Source organism: Doryrhamphus excisus, chromosome 6 (genome assembly GCF_030265055.1).
Source record: "Doryrhamphus excisus isolate RoL2022-K1 chromosome 6, RoL_Dexc_1.0, whole genome shotgun sequence".
NCBI classification, from domain to species: domain Eukaryota; kingdom Metazoa; phylum Chordata; class Actinopteri; order Syngnathiformes; family Syngnathidae; genus Doryrhamphus; species Doryrhamphus excisus.
In genome coordinates this window covers 23,375,604-23,397,736 of record NC_080471.1, presented here as the reverse complement: position 1 = coordinate 23,397,736, position 22,133 = coordinate 23,375,604, and the positions used below count along the sequence as shown (strand labels likewise).

The 22,133-nt window shown below is 38.8% G+C and overlaps 1 protein-coding gene across 2 annotated transcripts; it reads left to right on the top strand.

The window, feature by feature from the left end:
• The first annotated feature begins 2,995 nt into the window (after positions 1 to 2,995).
• On the top strand, positions 2,996 to 21,389 carry LOC131130756 (tyrosine 3-monooxygenase-like). Of its 2 annotated transcripts, none has more exons than XM_058074650.1 (13): positions 2,996 to 3,205; positions 3,591 to 3,806; positions 4,827 to 5,001; positions 7,000 to 7,088; positions 8,758 to 8,825; positions 8,896 to 8,946; positions 10,521 to 10,615; positions 10,690 to 10,825; positions 12,858 to 12,927; positions 13,683 to 13,739; positions 13,823 to 13,918; positions 13,997 to 14,130; positions 18,833 to 21,389. In XM_058074650.1, the coding sequence occupies exons 1-13, from the start codon at positions 3,122 to 3,124 to the stop codon at positions 18,990 to 18,992; spliced, it is 1,431 nt and encodes a 476-aa protein (XP_057930633.1). In that variant the 5' UTR covers positions 2,996 to 3,121; the 3' UTR covers positions 18,993 to 21,389. The 2 variants fall into 2 exon arrangements, with proteins under 2 accessions (XP_057930633.1, XP_057930632.1); XM_058074649.1 differs by having other exon boundaries at positions 2,998 to 3,205; positions 10,470 to 10,615.
• Positions 21,390 to 22,133: the final 744 nt, after the last annotated feature.

Below are 22,133 nucleotides of genomic sequence, written 5' to 3'. Positions count from 1 at the left end.
AATGGTAATGGTAATGGTTTTATTTCATTTGAACATGCATCAGATTACAATTGAGTGCATCCCATAATCAGTTCCCAGTTCCACATGTCCAAAAGGAGTAGGAAGAAGCAAAGCTTATTAAATCCTACCCCTCCATCTGGTACTTTTACAATCAGTAACTGTTACATTTGTTCACTTCCTGCTTTCATAATATAGTTTAAGTTATTTTTTTAATTTTTATTTTTTAATTTATTTATTTATTTATTTATTTATTTATTTATTTATTTATTTATTTATTTATTTATTTATTCATTTATTATTTTTTATTTTTTATTTTTTATTTTTTATTTTTTATTTTTTATTTTTTATTTTTTATTTATTTTTTTTATTTTTTATTTTTTATTTTTTATTTTTTTGTAATAACTGTCAATACAGTGATATATATAGCACATCATGACTGTTTATTTTATTTTATTTTATTTTATTTTATTTTATTTTATTTTATTGGCTTATTGTTGTGCATTGTTTGAGGTCCTTACTCAATCCATTCCATAGTTTGATTCCACATACTGAAATGCTATGGCTAGCATAACGTAGTCCTAGCATAGAAGTGTTTCAAATGTACTTCTTCCCTGAGATCATATTTCTCCTCTCTTGTAGAGAAGTATTGGATGACATTTTTAGCTAATTAGGTAATATTTTTAGCCTTATGCATTATTTAGCTGTTTGAAGATGAACTATATCTGCAAGTTGAAGTATTTGTGATTTTAGAAATAAGGAGTTAGTATGTTCTCTGTAGGCGGCATTATGAATTATCCTTACTGACCTTTTTTTGCAGTACATTTAGCGAGTGAAGATTGCTTTTATAGTTATTAGCCCATATTTCCACACAATAAGTAAGATATGGTAGAACCAGAGAGCAATAAAGAGTGTGGAGTGATTTCTGATTGAGAAACAAATTTTGCTTTGTTCAATATTGAAATATTTCTGTCCACCTTATGTTGTATATTTGTAATATGAGGTTTCCAGCTCATATTTTCATCTATTGTGATCCCCAGAAATGTATTTTCGTTCACCCTTTCAATGTCTACAGCGTTTATTTGTATTTGCTGGTGCGTGTCCTTTCTGCTGTTATGAAACAACATGATTTTAGTTTTATTTAGGTTCAAGGACAATCTATTATCATCAAACCATCTTTTTTTGGTTGGTCATTGTGGTTCGAACATCGCTCCCTCGCTCCCTAACAGGGATTTTTGATTGATTCATTAATAAATTATTGCTGTTTTATGTTTGACAATGGCCTATTATGAGATAAAAAATACACATCATATGTAGTACTCAGTGATGTTACAGTGGTGAGACACTACAGTAAGTGTAGCAGAGTAAGCGGTGAGCCTGAGGCAACAGCGCGGTCCAGCCTGTTGATTCGGGGTTGGAAAACGAAGTGTCACACTCAGCCTCACTTGCCTCCTCTGCACCCTGGCAAGGTTGCATTTGATCAGAGGTCCACGGCTAATCTTTTTACCTGGCTACATCACTTCACAATCACGTTAGGGCTGCAAATTTATGTGATGCGCTTGTTGCTGAGGTAAGAGACAGACCTGGCAGGGAAAGGGACAGTGCCCGATGTGCTTGTGTGTCCACCCCTCAATTAAATCTAATTTTGCAGAGCTGTACAGATTGGATTGACTTGATAAAGTGACTACATTTTCCAGTTGACTTTTTTACTGTATAGGAATATTTATGCAAAGACCTGAAAATGAACAAAATGAACAAAATGAACAAAATGAACAAAATGAACAAAATGAACAAAATGAACAAAATGAACAAAATGAACAAAATGAACAAAATGAACGGATCTTTTTACTGAATGAATCGGAATGATCCGGTTCACTGAAATGAAACAAAATGAACAAAATGAACAAAATGAACAAAATGAACAAAATGAACAAAATGAACGGATCTTGTTACTGAATGAATCTGAATGATCCGGTTCACTGAAATGAACATGAGTGAACACACTGACTCGACACGACCGAATTACCGAAATGAACAAAATGAACAAAATGAACAAAATGAACAAAATGAACAAAATGAACAAAATGAACAAAATGAACAAAATGAACAAAATGAACAAAATGAACAAAATGAACAAAATGAACAAAATGAATGCATCTTTTTACTGAATGAATCGGAATCATCCGGTTCACTGAAATGAACGGCTTTGCCCACCACTACTCGAGACAGCTGCTATCTAGCAAGCTAACAAGCTAATAAGCCAGCAAGCTAACCAGTTGGGTATTGGGTAAGTGGGTATTTATTATTACTTTACTTACCACTTCCACATGTAATGGGAGGACAGCTTTTTCATGCAGTGTTAATGTAATGTAATGTAATGTAATGTTATGTTATGTTATGTTATGTTATGTTGTGTTGTGTTATGAACAAAATGAACAAAATGAACAAAATGAACAAAATGAACAAAATGAACAAAATGAACAAAATGAACAAAATGAACAAAATGAACGGATCTTTTTACTGAATGAATCGGAATGATCCAGTTCACTGAACTTCACTTTGCCCACCACTACTCGAGACAGCTGCTACCTAGCAAGCTAACAAGCTAATAAGCCAGCGAGCTAACCAGTTGGGTAATGGCTAAGTGGGTATTTATTTCTTCTTTACTTACCACTTCCACATGTAATGGGAGGACAGCTTTTCCATGCAGTGTTAATGTAATGTAATGTAATGTAATGTAATGTAATGTAATGTCATGTTATATGTTATGTTAAGTAATGTAATGTAATGTAATGTAAGGTAAGGTAATATTTTACATTTAGACAAAAAAACACATACAAAAATACATATTTCCTATTAAAAACCCACTTGCATTTTGAAAGCCTTTCAAATACACTTCCCGTGTTGTTTAAAAACGTTCATACAGTCCACACTGTCATGTGTGTTGATTGATTAGAAGGCAGTTCGAGTGCCTGACGTCACTAACAGGAAACAAATGAGCGTATAAAAAGACGGACTCTTTCTGTCTGAAAAAAACAAAAACCAACCAACCCTCTGGAAGCACAGGACCTTCGTTTGCACCTCACCTTATCTTGGATTTGTAAGAAGCCTCCAAGGACGCAAGATGCCACTTTCAAGCAGCTCCACGTCCTCCTCCAAGAGCCTCCGCAGGGCGGCATCCGAGCTGGAGAGGTCGGACTCTGTCACGGTAAGAAAAAGCTTTTTAAACCTTTTGGCACTTGTGGATAACGTCCAGAATTCAATTATGTGTAGCGAAATTGTTCTGGTAGTATTTGTGTGTGTAATACATGAAGTAAAAAAGGAAAAGAAGCAATAATTGATGTGAAAATGTTGTTTAAATACAATTATAAAGCCGAGTATTTTTGCCCCGACGACGTTTCTGGCTTAAATGTACTGTAACTGAAAGCGAAACGAATTAAAACTTATATTTTAGGTTCTAATACGCATTCGGTAATGTAATAGAAATACAAAATAATCAAAATTTGGTGACGACCCCACTCTTTACCGATGATTGTTTTTTCAAAGCTACCAAATAGATACCTCCATAACCAATCCAAGTCCCCTTAAAACAGTCCCAAAGGTACCTGGGAAGACGGCAGAGCTTGATCGATGACGCTCGGAAGGAGCGGGAAGCCGCCGCCGCCGCCGCCGCCGCCGCCGCCGAGGTCGCGGAGGCCAGCGAGCAGATTGTCTTCGAGGAGGACGACGGAAAAGCCCTCCTCAACCTCTTCTTCACTTTAGTCAGCAACAAGACGTCCGTCCTGTCGAGGACGCTGAAAGTTTTTGAGGTACGCGAACGCACCACCTTACCCCATTATAAAAGCCATAGCATTTCAGTATGTGGGATCAAACTATGGAATGGATTGAGTAAGGACCTCAAACCAATTCAAGAAACAATATAATACATTGTACACAATTATATACAATATAAGCAGTTGATGACAATTTTACATATATACTGTACATACGTCTGAAATGTAAGATAAGGGCTCCTTTAAATGTTTTGGTTTAGACATGAACCATACCATATCTTACTTATTGTGTGGAAATATGGGCTAATAACTATAAAAGCAATTTTCACTCGCTAAATGTACTGCAAAAAAGGCCAGTAAGGATAATTCATAATGCCGCCTACAGAGTAAATACTAACTCCTTATTTCTAAAATCACAAATACTTCAACTTGCTGATATAGTTCATCTTCAAACAGCTAAAATAATGCATAAGGCTAAAAATAAGCAATTAGCTAAAAATGTACATTTGAAACACTTCTATGCTAGGACTACGTTATGCTAGCCATAGCATTTCAGTATGTGGAATCAAACTATGGAATGGATTGAGTAAGGACCTCAAACAATGCACAACGATGAGCCAATTCAAGTAAATAATATAAAAATAAAATAAAATAAAAATTAAAAATGTTATTTTATGCAAATAAAATAAAATAAAATGTAATTGAAAAAATTATTAGAAAAAAATTCTAATAAAATTTATTTATTAATTTATTAATTTATTATAATTTGTATAATATTTTTTTAATTAATTTTATTTTATTAAAAAAAACTTTACCTATATTATGAAAGCAGGAAGTGACCAAATTTAACAGTTACTGATTGTAAAAGTACCAGATGGAGGGGTAGGATTTACTAAGCTTTGCTTCTTCCTACTCCTTTTGGACATGTGGAACTGGGAACTGATTATGGGATGCACTCAATTGTAATCTGATGCATGTTCAAATGAAATAAAACCATTACCATAAACACCGTTAATTGTTGCCGTTAATTCGAGCCATCGTGTTGCTGGGTTTCAGACATTTGAAGCAAAGATCCATCACTTGGAGACGCGGCCGTGCCGCAAGCCGAAAGACAGCCTTCACCGCTTGGAGTACTTTGTCCGCTGTGAGGTTCACCTCTCAGACGTCAGCACCCTCATCAGCTCCATCAGAAGAAACGCAGAAGATGTCAAGACCACCAAAGAAGTCAAATGTAAAACTTTTCATTCTTACCCTTACATAATATATATTTTAGAATGTTATGCAGTATAATTATATACAGGTGCATCTCAATAAATTAGCATATCATATAATAAAGTTCAGTAGTTCAATTCAGAAATCATCTCATAAATTTGAAAAAAACAAAAGAAAAAAAACAGGGGTGTCACTCGGTTGTGACAACAGGGGGGCTTAGCCCCCTGGGGAGGCACAGGTTATGAATGAATTAATAAAAAAAAAAATCAAAATATCCAAAAAACAAATAAGGAACAAGAACCGGGACACACAATCTACACTGCAAAACCAGTGGACAGTCATCAATTATATAATAATCATTATTATATTATTAATTAGCCTATTATTATTACTATCATCATTATTATTTTTCTGATTATTACTACTACTAGTAGTAGTAGTAGTAGTAGTAGTAGGCTAGCATTAGCCTACTTATTGGCTTGCTTTTTAGCCTGCTTTTGCCCTATTCTATGAACTTTGTCAGAGATTTTTTGTTTAAAAAAATATATTAAAAAAATCACTAAAAAAAAAAATCAATAAAAAAAAAAATCAATAAAAAAAAAATCAATAAAAAATATAAAATTATTTATAATTATTTAGGGGGGCTTAAGAACATTTTAGGCCTCATGACGCCACCGAGTTCAACGGTTGAGGATTGTGAACTACTGGTTCATGTTACTAATCGGCTTGAGGTCGAATTTTATAGTATAATTTATTTGACTGTACGCCAAATGATTAGTTTAGTCAACATAATCAACATATCTACTTTCAGATTTAAATTATGTTGTGCAACCACTTATAATAAAATGATGATTAAATAGAATTTTATAGCGTTAAGTCACAGCAAATTTTATCTCAAGGCATTTTTTTAGCATGGCGGCGGTCTTTGATCATGCTGCTTATAAAAAGAAATTTTTAAAGAAGTTTTCTTTTAAATAAAAAGAGGGTTTCTACCCTCTAATTTACAGTATATTATTATTGCCCCATCATCTAACCGAACCGGACATGCTTAAGTTACATTAAGGAACATCACCCGGTTACATTGGCACAATTCATGTCTGAAAAGCAGTAGGAAGAAGCAGAGCTAATCCTATCCCGTCTTTATATCTCCATATCGTGAATGGACCTAAATAGCGTACCTAAATAAGGTATGCAACATTGTTTTTATTGTAATATTTATTGAGATACTGATAAATTTGTGACCTAGTACTGCATGTTAAATCATGTACTGTGTTCTGATTCTTATACGTAATATTTTACAGCGTACAGGTGAGATTTAAACATAAGTATCAATATACAGACTTATAATATGAACTCTTCTGCTGTAATTCTCCTCTCAAAACCTCAGTGTGATTAGATTAGATTAGATTAGATTCAACTTTATTGTTATTGCTCATGTCACTTGTACAGGGCAACAAAATGCAGTTAGCATCCAACCAGAAGTGCAATTTTTATAAGTACATTAGTATGGACAGATCTATGTAAATAAAACTATACAGGCTATGACTATAATACAGTGAGGATATGTACAGGGATATAAATGACTATAATATGGCTATTGTAGATTATACAGATTATAAACAGTATGGGTATGACAATATATAATAACAGTAATATATACAGTATTGCAATGGAGTGACTAGGGTATGGAAATGACTATAATATGGCTATTGTAGATTATACAGATTATAAACAGTATGGATATGACAGTATATAATAGTAGTAATATGTACAGTATTGCAGTGAAGTGACTAGAGTAGAATATGGTTATTGCAGATTATATAAATTATAAACAGTGTGATCAATGAATCAACAGATAGTATATGTACAGTAGTGCAGTGATGAGCCCCCGGGCGTGTGTACTCAGTGATTACAAATATTTACTCCTATTTCCATGAATGATTTAGATGTTTGCATAGTTACCTTGTTTTTACAATATTGTAATACCTGACTTGAACGTAATTTTTTTTTTTTCCAGTTCACTGGTTTCCAAAGAAAATAGCAGATTTGGATAAATGTCACCATCTGGTCACCAAATTTGATCCAGACTTGGATCATGATCATCCTGTAAGTTGTCCTCGCATGACGATTGTTTTTATTATTATTATATTTATTTGGGCAAATACACGAAACACCACATTGGATCTCCCACACCAATGAAAATATAACTTTCCATTATTTACATTTGTATTCAGCTATCTGATCCCAAGCCCAAAAGGAGTAGGCTGAAGCAAAAGCTAATAAATGCCTACCCCTTTTTGCAAGATATAATCATGTTCATGCCACTGTCTTGTTTTCCCTCGTTATTATTATCATTGTAATATTTGTTAATGGTATTGTCATTATCATTATTATCATTATTATAATCATCATTAGGCGGCACGGCGGTCGAGGCGTGACCTCACAGCTAGGAGACCAGGGTTCAATTCCACCCTCGGCCATCTCTGTGTGGAGTTTGCATGTTCTCCCCATGCATGCGTGGGTTTTCTCCGGGTACTCCGGTTTCCTCCCACATTCCAAAAACATGCTAGGTTAATTAGCCACTCCAAATTGTCCATAGGTATGAATGTGAGTGTGAATGGTTGTTTGTCTATATGTGCCCTGTGATTGGCTGGCCACCAGTCCAGGGTGTACCCCCGCCTCTCGCCCAAAGACAGCTGGGATAGGCTCCAGCACCCCCGCGACCCTTGTGAGGAAAAAGCGGTAGAAAATGAATAAAATAAAATAAAATAAAATAAAATAAAATAAAATTTAATTTAAACCCGGAATTACGCAGTCCGTGTTTTTTACCAACACCCAACAAGAACCGTTTTAAAAAAAACTCTTGGCAGTACGGCATGCTAAAGTACACTTGCCCGACGGGAATATTAATGATTGGATTTACTTGCCCAAATTTTGTTTTAACTTGCCCCGGGCCATCGGTACACCGTTATTGTCGAGCCCTGCCCTACCTGAGGTTTTTAGACGTGTTTATTAGTTTCTGTGTGACTAGTCTTGTGCATTAAAAAGCAAGGTTTTTTACCGATGACCAGCTCCAGCCCCAGTCTTCACTTGCTGTGCCTAATCTGGGTTGTTTGTTTGCATTGTATTTTATTGTATTTTATTGTAACGGTTGTTGTATTTTGAGGTATGTAGATAATGTTTTTAAATGAGTATTAATGTTTTTAAATGTTGTTTTATCATCAACAACCACTTTTGAAGCAATGATGTTTTGCTGTCCATTATTACAATTTTTTTGTAAAGTAATAATAATTAATGATAATTCATTCATTCATTTTCTACCGCTTTTCCTCACGAGGGTCGCGGGGGGGTGCTGGAGCCTATCCCAGCTGTCTTCGGGCGTAAGGCGGGGTACACCCTGGACTGGTGGCCAGCCAATCACAGGGCACATATAGACAAACAACCATTCACACTCACATTCATACCTATGGACAATTTGGAGTGGCTAATTAACCTAGCATGTTTTTGGAATGTGGGAGGAAACCGGAGTACCAGGAGAACATGCAAACTCCACACAGAGATGCCCGAGGGTGGAATTGAACCCTGGTCTCCTAGCTGTGAGGTCTGTGCGCTAACCCCTAGACCACCGTGCCGCCCTAATTAATGATAATAATAATGATAATTATTACCTCTATATTTATGTATGATTAGCCTAGGTACCTCTACCAATTTATAGTTTTTGATGTCATAAGAAAGGAAAAATGAGATCAGTTCTTATCATATTTGATTTGAACAGGGTTTCACGGACCCAGTCTACAGACAGAGGAGAAAAATGATCGGCGACATCGCCTTCGGATACAGACAGTAAGCGATATCTACTCACAGACGTCTGTGTATTCCAGAATAAAATAATGTCGCTACTGTTTGTTCGCAGTGGCGAGCCGATTCCAAGAGTGGATTACACAGAAGACGAAATCGGCACATGGTGAGTATATTTGCTGTTGTATATTTTGATTTGAAATCGTCCTACTAAAGTTTTTCTATCTATTTAATGCATAAGTTTATTTTTTATTTATTTTTATTTAGTACAAAAGCATGCTAGATACGCAATCCATGAACTCAAGGAGAAAATGACATGCCATATCAAAGATCCCCCATTTATCGCCCACTTTTAATGCAGTTCGGCGCAGGATCGGATATATATCGATAGTCCGGTTATATCGATATTTTTTCCGACTCCCGAGAATATCGATATAACGAGACTTTACTGTTAATTTCTTTAACTAAAGCTGTATACATTTAGATGCAGACCACTGTATGTGGAACTTTGCGTTGGCTGTGATGAACACTTCGTAGATTGTTTTTCTTTGAAAAATAAAAAATATATATTCCTGTGTAATTTTGTGTTCTGAGTCAAAAAAATACAAAAAAACAATTCTAAAATATTTTACAAGAAGTGTCACACTGAACACAAAAAGGCCCGATTCATGATGAATATGATGTAATCACAGTGTTTTACACTGAGCACATCAGTGTTCAACTGGTTCATATACAGTAAACCTTGGATATATCGGATCGTTTTGTCCGATATAAGCGAAATCCGTTATATGCGTATACCGGAAAATGTCCGTTTTACACATATATCGGATTTATATCCGGTATATGCGTAAATCGGATTTTATCGGATTTTATATGTTATGAAAAGTCACTTCCTTGACTATGTTTCCAATGTACCTGGACGCGCAGGCAACGCTGCAAACGCTGCAAATGATGTCGTATAGCGGCCTGTCACGATTCGGCGAATCGGAGCGCCACGATGCGGCCATCCGATATATGCCAGGGAAATTTAATGGAAATGCATCGGAACGGGACTGGAGATTTTGTCCGAAATAGGCGAAATCCGTTATAAAAAATCCGATATATGCAATGAATTTTTATTGGAAATGCATTACAGAAAAATCGGTTCTTTTTTATCTGTCCGTTGTGAGCGAATTTCCGATATATCCGAGTCCGATATATCCGAGGTTTACTGTAAATGTTTGTTCATATTGTGGCTTGTGTGCGTCATTTGGAGACAAAACACCATTTTGACAAGAATGAAGATGTTTTGGATGTAAAGTTTCATTTTGCAGGAGAATTGAGTGGTTTTCAGAAATGTGTGAGTGATTTTTGGATTTTTTTAGTTCTGAGAATATGAGGCATCCTTTTCAGAAAATGTGTTTAAACAATCGAGAAAAACTGTAATGCAAACACGTCACAAGTTACGCGCTTAGTCCTCGGTCCTGTTTCATTGCATTCACTCGGTGTCCACAGAGAGTGACGCAGTGACAGCAGGTCATGCGACGTGTCTTTCATGGCTCTTTTGGCACGTTATTTACAGATGAACCGCGCTATCAAGCATGACTGGAGAACTTAATTTTTCTGTTTTCTGTTTCTGTGCAACGTTCCGTCACAAGAACTTCCCCAAATATTGTCCGTATGTATCCCATGTTAAAAATCTGCTATCAGGCGGGAAGTCTTCTCCACTCTGAGGGACTTGTACTCCACCCATGCGTGCAGTGAGTACCTCGAGGCCTTCTGTCTGCTGGAAAAGCATTGTGGGTACAGTCCAAACAACATTCCTCAGCTGGAAGACGTGTCCCGCTTCCTGAAAGGTAAAAACACAGAATCATAGAATTTAAAAAAAATATGCAAAGCTCACTTTTTCTCTAATGGCATGAACCAACAGAGCGTACCGGCTTTCAGCTGCGTCCGGTGGCAGGTTTGCTCTCAGCGAGAGATTTCCTCGCCAGCTTGGCATTCCGGGTATTCCAGTGCACCCAGTACATTCGACACGGTTCCTCTCCGATGCATTCCCCGGAGCCGTGAGTACACCAACGCAACAACAAAGTGTCTATACTTTGTCTAATAAAATCCTCAAGGAAGAGACTAATTATAAATGAATGACAATTATAAATGTATGACTGTAGACTACCACGATGTATGCCAGGAGACATAGTTCTTCCCGTGCATGCGTGGGTTTTCTCTGGGCACTCGTGGCTCTCTACCACAGTCAACGCTTCTTCTTTGTTGAATCCAAAAGGCTCGTTTCTAAATTTGTCTCAGGTGGGTGGACTGAGTGGGTGTAAGTTGTTCACCTTCCTTGTGGCAAAAGGGCTCATGAGTGGCGACTCTTGTCACCTGAGATGGCTTTTGTCACACCCAATCATTTGCATATGCGTAATAACCTATTAACCTCACATTAGAGCTGACCTGTCAACAACACCTGCTGTTGCTCTGTGAGGCCACACAATACGCAATATGTACTTTTGTTTTTTGCGTTCCCAAATATCAGAAAACTCTCAACAACGCCAGAAAAAGTAGTTAAATTTGTCGTTGGTCACTTTAGAGAAGACGTCGAAGTGAAAGGAATCAGCGACTATGTCTCTGAAAAGGCCATAACATCAGGAAACTTTAGAAAAAACCAACCCAGAAGTTGTTTATCATGGCAACTGGCAACTTGGGTCGGGATGCTTTGTTTATGTATGACGTAAAAGGGCAACCGGAAAAACCAAATGGGCTGAAAGGAGCGTTATGGGATGCACATGGCATATGGCCAATAAGGCCCTAACCCCGAGCCGCTAAGCCCTAACCCCTAAACCCTAACCCCTAAACCCTAAACCCTAACCCATAACCCGTAACCCCTAACCGCTAAACCCTAGCCCCTAAACCCTAGCCCCTAAACCCTAACCGCTAAACCCTAGCCCCTAAACCCTAAACCCTAACCCCTAACCCCTAAACCCTAACCGCTAAACCCTAACCCCCAAACCCTAACCCCCAAACACAAGCCCCCAAACCCTAAACCAAAACCCCTAACCGCTAAACCCTAACCCCTAAACCCTAGCCCCTAACCCTAACCCCTAACCCCTAACCCCTAAACCCAAACCTAAACCTAAACCCTAACCCTAACCCCAACCCCAACCCGCTAACTCTAACCCCTAATCCCAACTCCTAACCCCAACTCCTAACCCTATTCCCTAAACCCTAACCCCTAACCCTGATTAGGTGAAGCCTAACTGAAACTAAAAATTGCTGCATTGACTGGGAATCGAACGTGCCTCTCCGGGTACTCCGGTTTCCTCCCACATTCCAAAAACATGCTAGGTTAATTAGCCACTCCAAATTGTCCATAGGTATGAATGTGAGTGTGAATGGTTGTTTGTCTATATGTGCCCTGGGATTGGCTGGCCACCAGTCCAGGGTGTACCCCGCCTCTCGCCCCAAGAAAATGAATGAATGAATGTACTTTGTGTTGAATTAGAAAGGTTGGATTCTAAACAGAGAGCTTACAACGATGTCCTAACATCTCTCCCCCAAAGATTGTCTCATTGAATGGGACGAGTGGCCACTAAGGAGCCATTTGCCACCCTTTACACGAACCACCTATTATTATGTGCAACGGTCGTTCTCCAACCACGCTGGGCAACAACAGTTTTAACATTTAGAAATTTTGATTCCAGATCATCGGTGACGCCAGCCAATCACAGGGCACATATAGACAAACAACCATTCACACTCACATTCATACCTATGGACAATTTGGAGTGGCTAATTAACCTAGCATGTTTTTGGAATGTGGGAGGAAACCGGAGTACCCGGAGAAAACCCACGCATGCACGGGGAGAACATGCAAACTCCACACAGAGATGGCCGAGGGTGGAATTGAACTCGGGTCTCCTAGCTGTGAGGTCTGCGTGCTAACCACTCGATCACCGCGCAGCCCTAATGTGGACAAGCGGTACATAAAATGGATGTATCAATGGATGGTTATTTTATCTGCAGCCACATTCAGAAATATGCAGGGCAAATATGAAATGTTATGAAGTACATTAACCCATTAACTCTTTCTCCATCAAGCGACTGCGTCCATGAACTTCTCGGCCACGTCCCCATGTTGGCCGACCGCACGTTTGCCCAATTTTCCCAGGTAAAACTGTGATCAAATTGGTAATGGTAATGGTAATGGTAATGGTTTTATTTCATTTGAACATGCATCAGATTACAATTGAGTGCATCCCATAATCAGTTCCCAGTTCCACATGTCCAAAAGGAGTAGGAAGAAGCAAAGCTTATTAAATCCTACCCCTCCATCTGGTACTTTTACAATCACTAACTGTTACATTTGTTCACTTCCTGCTTTCCTAATATAGTTTAAGTTTTTTTTTTTATTTTAAAATTTTTTAAATTTTTTAATTTTTTTAAATTTTTTTAAATTTTAAAAATTTTAAATTTTAAATTTAAAAAATTTTAAATTTTAAATTTTTTGTCACGTACCGAAATAGGAGGTGATATGAGCATCCAATGACATCATGGTTACCATAGTAACCGTCAATATAGTGATATATAAAGCACATCATGACTCTTCATCCTTGCAAACATCAACTGCTTGTAGTTTTTATTTTATTTTATTTTATTTTATTTTTTTTATTTTATTTACTTGAATTCATCTCATCATTGCTCATCGTTGTGCATTGTTTGAGGTCCTTACTCAATCCATTCCATAGTTTGATTCCACATACTGAAATGCTATGGCTAGCATAACGTCGTCCTAGCATATAAGATATTGCAATATACTGTGAACTAAAATGCAAGAATTTGTAACAGCTCGTTTGTGCAGCTTGTGCATGTGAGTACATAAATTTGTGGGCACAAAAAACACATGAATTGTATTATTTTGTGCAGAATCTCGGCCTGGCATCTCTTGGCGCTTCAGATGAAGACATTGAGAAACTATCCACAGTAAGACCAAGAACAGTCCAGAGTCCACTCTGGTGCATTTAGTTTTCTCAGACACGATCCTTGTGTTCCTGTCCTCTACTCAGCTCTACTGGTTCACTGTGGAGTACGGCTTGTGCAAACAGAATGGAGAAGTGAGGGCTTACGGTGCTGGACTACTTTCTTCTTATGGAGAGCTTGTGGTACGTACAGTATGTTCTCTGTGTGTGTGTATGAATGTAGCAATCGAGCACGTCTTTGATTCAATTCCCTGTGTGCAGCACTCTCTTTCCGATGAACCGGAGACCAGAGAGTTCTGTCCGGAAGTTGCAGCAGTGCAGCCCTACCAAGACCAAACATACCAACCGGTCTACTTTGTATCCGAGAGTTTTTCTGACGCAAAGGAGAAATTCAGGTACTCAATTCCTAGTGTTTTTCAACCTTTTTTTGAGATCACGGCACGTTTTTTTTTTTTACATTGTAAAAATCTTGTTGCACACCACTAACCAAAAATGTTCCAAAATGTCACCACGACCTCACACGTGCATCAATAAGTCTATGGGAGGAACAAGGTAGGTGTTGCCACACGGACCAATATTACATTGCTCTGCCAGTCTTTACACCACAGACACTCCACAGTAGCCACGTTTTTACATCAACACTTTTTCTCTTTCCCAATCACCTTTCTCGGGAAACAATGGTATCCATGGAAAGGAATATTCCAATCTCTTGTCTACATGCGCCGTGAAAATCAAACCAGAATAGATATCAATAGGGCATGCCCAGTAAAACGTAAACATCAACATCACGTGATACCGGCTTCCCCGAGTTTTTCTTTCACTTGTTGGAATAACTCCGTATTGCCAGTTTTTTTCGTCTGTCCAGTCTTGGAATTTTAGTTTGAATCAAAAACAAACTTTGCTTAGTCCAGTGCCGATTGCTGGCCTCCATTTTTAAAAGTGAAGAACGTGTGGATCTGCGTGTTACGTCATATCTGAGCATGCGCTGAAAGAACGCACCCGGGATCAATTTAAACAGGAAAAGATCAAATTCAATCTTGCTAATATTTTATAATTAAACTCAGGACATGTTTTATATAGATATATATTTTCTTTTTTAATAAAACTGGACGTGAATAAAGTATAGAAGGGTTTAGATCAGGGGTGGGAAAACTTTTTGACTCGCGGGCCGCATTGATATAACAAAATTTCCCGGGGGGGCAGACTATATATTTTACACGTAACAGTCCACATGGTATTATTGTATCTGTAAAATTGTCATGCAATCTGCTATTATTATTTATTATTTTATATTTATATTTAAATATTAAAAAAATAATAAAATGTTATAATAATTAAAATAAAATTAAAATAATAATTATGATATTATTATGTAAAATATGCAAATATAACAATATTAATATATATAATATAATAATTCGCATTAATATAATAAATATAATGTCAAGTTCCTTCTAGCCTTGCGCATCCCCTGAACTTGAAAAAGGGGGTCCGAGTAGCCACACTGAGGAAAGACTGGATCCACTCGATGCTTTTGCTGTTTTGGGTTTTATTTAGTGAGGCACAAGTCTTGTTGTGACAATGTACAGCACAGTACAGCACAGCGTAGCACAGCACATAGCACGCATAGGTGAAAACCTTCAAATAAAAAAAAAGGGGGAAAGTATAAGTATACACAATATACACATTTCTAAATATATATAATATGCACAATAATATACATATGCAAGTATTTATATAAGATATAAATCACGTTGTTCAGCAGTATATTAACCGTTAAACATTTTAACAACGGTTGGAAATAATTTTGTCCCCTTAACCTGCATTTATTAACTTATTCTTTACTTCATTTCTTTCTTCATTATTTCGTTATTTTATTTGATCTATTTATTAAACCATTTGCATTGCGCCTCTCTTGTCAACCAACTAAAATTATTACTATAAAGGCTTCAAATAATATAAGCACACTGTAAAGAAATGAGCATAACGCGTTCCTTCGATGCCCAAAGCTCGCTGATCAGCTCAATTGGTGCCAATTAAATGAACCACCGCGAGCCGCCGTGTGCACCTACGCGACACAGGCGATCGACGGTGTTCCAGATCCCACTTTCTAACTAATTGTACCGTGTTAACTTTTAATCCAGTAACGATAACTAAAATGAGGCGCGCGTCACCGGCGGCTGTCTCATGCCTTACGTGGCACGGGCGCGTCAAACCACAGCGCTAATATTAAAAGGACTTTCTTACCGGCTGCCTCTTCAGTGTTGTATAGCTCCAGTTTGCGCAAGGTTTGGGGTGCAGTTCTGACTACCTTCTCGATACCACTTGTCTGCAGCCTTACCTGCTGAGAAAGGAAGTGCCCTAATGCAGACGCCCAGGTGCGCTTAAAACTGATTCCCACTTCCGGTTTAGATTTTCCCCACCTGATCTCCCGTGTTTAATTTAGTAAAATAAGGTGCTAATTGCAACGAAAATTCATTATTCCCTTAATGAGGGCTATGAAAAGTATTTTTTATTTTTATTTATCTTTTTATTTATTTTTTTCCTGTCTGCCTTATCTAAATTATTTTGGACAAGGGTTTGACTTGACATATAATATAATAGTTATAATAATAATATAATAATTATTATTTTAATTTTTATTATTATTATGTGCTTGTGTCTCTTTTTTCAGGAGCACTTTGTAAACAACAGACCATGTCAAACAACGAAATTGATACAACCATCAAAAGGTTGGCTCAGGCCATGATGCCAGGTTGTATGTTGACTTTAAATTAAATACTTTGGAAAGATTGGGCGGGCCGTATTCAAACACTTGGCGGGCCGGATGTGGTCCCCGGGCCGTAGTTTGCCCACCCCTGGTTTAGATTCTGTTTCACAGATGGCGCTAATGCACACGAAAGCTGCTTGCCAACCGCCAATAAACAACAGAAGAAGAAAAACACCAGGAAGAAGAACGCAGTCTGACAACTTTCCGTTTGAGCCTCAATCGGATTGGTTAAAGCAGGGGTCTCAAACTCAATTTACTTGGGGGCCACTGGAGCTAGGGTCTGGGTGAGATTGGGCCGCATCAGGTTTTCCAAAAAAAAACAAAAAAACGCATTTATTAAAAACAGAAAAATATACAAACTTTTTCAGTGCTTTGGTTCCGATTTTCTACAATAAAAGCTCTGATAAAACATTCCACTGTTCTCAAATATCTTAATTTTTATTTTTCTGCACAAAATAAGAAAAATAAATAAACAAATCAAGAATAAAGAAAATCAATCAATCAGTAATAAATAAATATAATAATAATAATAAAACTGCAAATAATAAAAACTTAAGAAAGCACATATAGTTGGTGGGTAGACAAATGATTTTTTTCATATTAAAATGAACAAAGCATTATTAGAGCCCTGTAGACATGACAAAACACGACTATAGTCACATTTATACTCTTTTTATTTACAACATATTGCGCAACTGCAGGGTCTTGAGACACATGCTAACTCGCAAACTAGAGAGCTAGCCACCTAAACGGTAGCCTTCGAGTTATTTCCTTTAAACTTAAATAGCCAAAAACGTACCACTTCCACACGGATAGGGAGGATAACTATTAACAGTTATTTAACCTTTAACATGAACATGAATCAAACGTAATCATTTTTTCTGGGTACATGATACCATACAGCATCCATATCAAACTTGCGCGGGGCCGCACTAACATTAAACTTTCATATAAAGGGGGGGGGGGGCTCAAACTAGTGTCCAGCACAGCACAGCACAGGTGAAAACCTTCATATAAAAAAGGGAAAGTGTATAAGTATATACAATATACATACCATTTATAAATATATATAATATATACACACATGGGCGGCACGGTGGTCTAGGGGTTAGTGCGCAGACCTCACAGCTAGGAGACCGGGGTTCGGTCCCCGCCCTCGGCCATCTCTGTGTGGAGTTTGCATGTTCTCCCCGTGCATGCGTGGGTTTTCTCCGGGTACTCCGGTTTCCTCCCACATTCCAAAAACATGCTAGGTTAATTAGCCACTCCAAATTGTCCATAGGTATGAATGTGAGTGTGAATGGTTGTTTGTCTATATGTGCCCTGTGATTGGATGGCCACCAGTCCAGGGTGTACCCCGCCTTGCGCCCGAAGACAGCTGGGATAGGCTCCAGCACCCCCGCGACCCTCGTGAGGAAAAAGCGGTAGAAAATGAATGAATGAATGAATGAATATACACACATAATAATATACATATATATAAGTACGTATATAGGGTATATAAATGTAGTCATGTTCAGCAGTACATTAACCATTATACATTTTTGACAATATTTTTATCCCCTATTCTTTACTTAATTTCTTTCTTCATTATTACGTTATTTTATTGAATTTGCTTATTAAACCATTTGCATTGCGCCTATCTTGTCAAGTAACTAAAATTATTATTATAAAGGCTCCAAATAATATAAGCACACTGCAAAGGAATGAGCATAACGCGTTCCTTGGATGCCCAAAGATTATTTGCAACGAAAATTCGTTATTTCCTTAATGAGGGCTATGGAAAGTATTTTTAATTTTTATTTATTTTTTTTTCTCATGTTTGTCTTATCTAAATTATTTTGGACAATGTTTTGACTTGACAATAACATTGACATATATACAATATTTCCAACAACATTCTAACCCTGTTACACTTATACATGCAACAAATGTACACTACATTTGGAGAAGAAGAAGGAAAAGACAAGCGGGGTTATGTGAGGTTATGCGAGGACGAGGGCAGAAAACAAGCGGCGAACCCCAGAGGCCACAGCCATTCTTTCGTAGGTCGGCCAGAAGACAGCTGTTACCAATGTGGGCCTTCTTACCTAAGCAAAATACTGACGTTGTATTTGGCAAACACATCAATGCCGCCCTGAAAAACAAGTAGCTTTGGCGAGTGTTTTGACAGTATTCAGTCACACGCCATGTGAAAAAAACGATAGTCTCCAAACAGAATAGTATAGGAGTGTATTTGAAACCTCAATAGTACATTCCAAGGTGTGTAGCATGCATAGTGTACCAGGAAGCCAAATGAAACATTTATGTTAACGTTTTCTCAACAGGACATACGTTGCCGGTATCCCCCGCCCCTTCTCGGTGAAGTTCGATCCATACACCAGCAGCATCGAGGTCCTGGACAACCCCTTGAAGATCCAAGGAGGCTTGGAAGGAGTGAAGGATGAGCTGAAGATGCTGACAGATGCCCTCAGTGTTTTGTCCTGAGAACGTACCATCCCGACGTGCGGGGACGCTGTCTTCATCTGCTGCCGTTTGCGTCCTCTCTGCCTGACATGTGTCATGATCGGTTCTTGTACGTCTGCTTTGGTGCTGTTTGGGTATCGCTATCGTCGTGGCTGGCAACAACCGCTAAAACCTCAATGTCGGCGTTCTAGATGATGTTTCCAAAGATGTTCAATGCCTGTCTTGGTGTTTAGAGGCAATAGCGCTCATCCGGGCTGTCAAAGAAATTGTGTCATAACGGTAGATAATTAGGAAATATTATTTTATTCTTTATTATTTTAATCACATCACATCACATTATAATCACATTTAAACATAAATATGGACTCCAAGCATCATTGGCGCAACTTGGCTCGTGCCATTACATTCCAGTGAATTCCAATAGGCAGATTGTTTGTGACATTTGGTTCCACTTGGTAGACACAAACATTTTTAAACATTTTGAAATGTTCTTGCCTCCAAACTCAATTTTTGCCACTGTTATAAGCCACCACGAGCCAGTTGGAGCCACTGCATGCCACTAGGCACCTTATTGGTGACACTGCGCGCCACAGCAAATTGCATTGGCGCGAACTGGCGCGAACCGGCGCGAACTGGCGCGAACTGGCACCAACTGGCGCCGGCCCAGTGGACTCCAAGCATCATTGGTGCAACTTGGCTCGCGCCATTACATTCCAGTGGATTCCAATAGGCGGATTGTTTGTGACATTTGGTTCTATTTGGTAGACACAAACATTTTTAAACATTTTGAAATGTTCTTGCCTCCAAACTCAATTTTTGCCACTGTTATAAGCCACCACGAGCCAGTTGGAGCCACTGCATGCCACTAGGCACCTTATTGGTGACACTGCGCGCCACAGCAAATTGCATTGGCGCGAACTGGCGCGAACCGGCGCGAACTGGCGCGAACTGGCACCAACTGGCGCCGGCCCAGTGGACTCCAAGCATCATTGGTGCAACTTGGCTCGCGCCATTACATTCCAGTGGATTCCAATAGGCGGATTGTTTGTGACATTTGGTTCTATTTGGTAGACACAAACATTTTTAAACATTTTGAAATTTTCTTGCCTCCAAACTCAATTTTTGCCACTGTTACGGGCCACCACGAGCCAGTTGGAGCCACTGCCTGCCACTAGGCACCTTATTGGTGACACTAGGTGCCACAGCAAATTGCATTGGTGCGAACTGGCGCCGGCCCAGTAAACTCCAAGCATCATTGGTGCAACTTGGCTCGCGCCATTATATTCCAGTGAATTCCAATAGGCGGATTGTTTGTGACATTTGGTTCTACTTGGTAGACACGAAGATTTTAAACATTTTGAAATTTTCTTGCCTCCAAATTTTTGCCACCACGAGCCAGTTGGAGCCACTGCATGCCACTAGGCACCTTATTGGTGACACTAGGTGCCACAGCAAATTGCATTAGCGCAAACTGGCACCAACTGGCACCGGCCCAGTGAACTCCAAGCATCATTGGCGCAACTTGGCTCGTGCCATTACATTCCAGTGGATTCCAATAGGCGGATTGTTTGTGACATTTGGTTCCACTTGGTAGACACAAAATTTTTTAAACATTTTGAAATTTTCTTGCCTCCAAACTCAATTTTTGCCACCGTTACGGGCCACCACGAGTCAGTTGGAGCCACTGCATGCCACTAGGCACCTTATTAGTGACACTGGGCGCCACAGCAAATTGCATTGGCGCAAACTGGCGCGAACTGGCACCAACTGACGCCGGCCCAGTAAACTCCAAGCATCATTGGCGCAACTTGGCTCGTGCCATTACATTCCAGTGGATTCCAATAGGCGGATTGTTTGTGACATTTGGTTCTACTTGGTAGACACGAAGATTTTAAACATTTTGAAATTTTCTTGCCTCCAAATTTTTTCCACTGTTACAAGCCACCACGAGCCAGTTGGAGCCACTGCATGCCACTAGGCACCTTATTGGTGACACTGGGCGCCACAGCAAATTGCATTGGCCAAACTGGCACCAACTGGTGCCGGCCCAGTGGACTCTTTGTTCTCTTTCGCCACTCAGTTTCAAACCCATTCTTAAGTTTAGAGCTTGCTATGCTAGCAGTGGCTGTCTCTCGTGTTAGCAGAGATGTGGTGTAAACAAAGAATAGCGGGCGTGTAAAGGTGACAATAGGGGGGGGGGGTTATTTCATGTCGCCAACGACCAATTAACCCCCATCAAGGAGGGGCCATTGTAGTTGCTATTGTAGATACTAAAATCTAATTTCAGTGCATCTAAAACAAAAATAAATATATGATAAATACAGCTTGTGGATTATGTGTTACGGATTGAAAACAGTGGTTTATGTATTATGTATATATGCATCTTGCTGTCTAAATATGCGATTAAAAAAAGTCATTTCTTCCACGCTATGAGCGGTTGTTTGTTGCTGCAGCATAACGTCAACCAATAAATTATAATTAATGGGAATTATTTTTTTTCCACATAAAACTTTTACACATTGAAATGTAAACACATTTGATGCGTATAATATGTATATGTATCTGTGATCATCTACATATAATGTATTGTGAGAGTCTGCTGGAGCTACCTCCATCGCCTCCACAATGGGAGCTGTGTCCTCAAGTTGGTCAATGGCTGTCCTGGCGATAATCCCAGAACCCCATGTTGTACATCAGTGGTGAGGAATGCCGATACGCTGAAGAAGGAGGCCTATTCCATATATGGTGGGATCACACTCCACCAGAAGATCCACCGCATGGTTGAATCTCAGATTCAGGTGGATCAGTGTGGTTTTCCAGCCTGGTCGTGAAACTGGGGGCCAGCACGACACTTTCCTTGGGTCTCCTTGAGGGAGTTTGCCCCCGCCAGTCCACATGTGTTGCACTCTTAAAAATTCTGTTTCCCAAATGTTTCCTGGTTAAATATTGGACCAAGCCCATGTTGGGTTGGTTCTCTTAACCCAACAATTGGGTTGATCATTGGGTTGATCATATGACCCAACGCTGGGTTAGTACTTACTACATAACCCAGCAGTTGGAGAAGGGATTTGATCGTGTTGCTCAAGGAGTTCTCTGGGAATATGGGTTAATTGGCAATGTAATTCAGGTGGTCCGCTCCCTGTGTGACGGGTGTCAGAGATT

Excerpts from the sequence above, each read along its gene's own strand:
- LOC131130756 (XM_058074649.1), top strand. The coding sequence starts at position 3,122 with ATGCCACTTTCAAGCAGCTCCACGTCCTCCTCCAAGAGCCTCCGCAGG. Across the intron at positions 5,002-6,999 it reads GACCACCAAAGAAGTCAAAT|TTCACTGGTTTCCAAAGAAA; the intron begins GTAAAACTTTTC and ends TTTTTTTTCCAG. Across the intron at positions 13,740-13,822 it reads ACATTGAGAAACTATCCACA|CTCTACTGGTTCACTGTGGA; the intron begins GTAAGACCAAGA and ends TCCTCTACTCAG.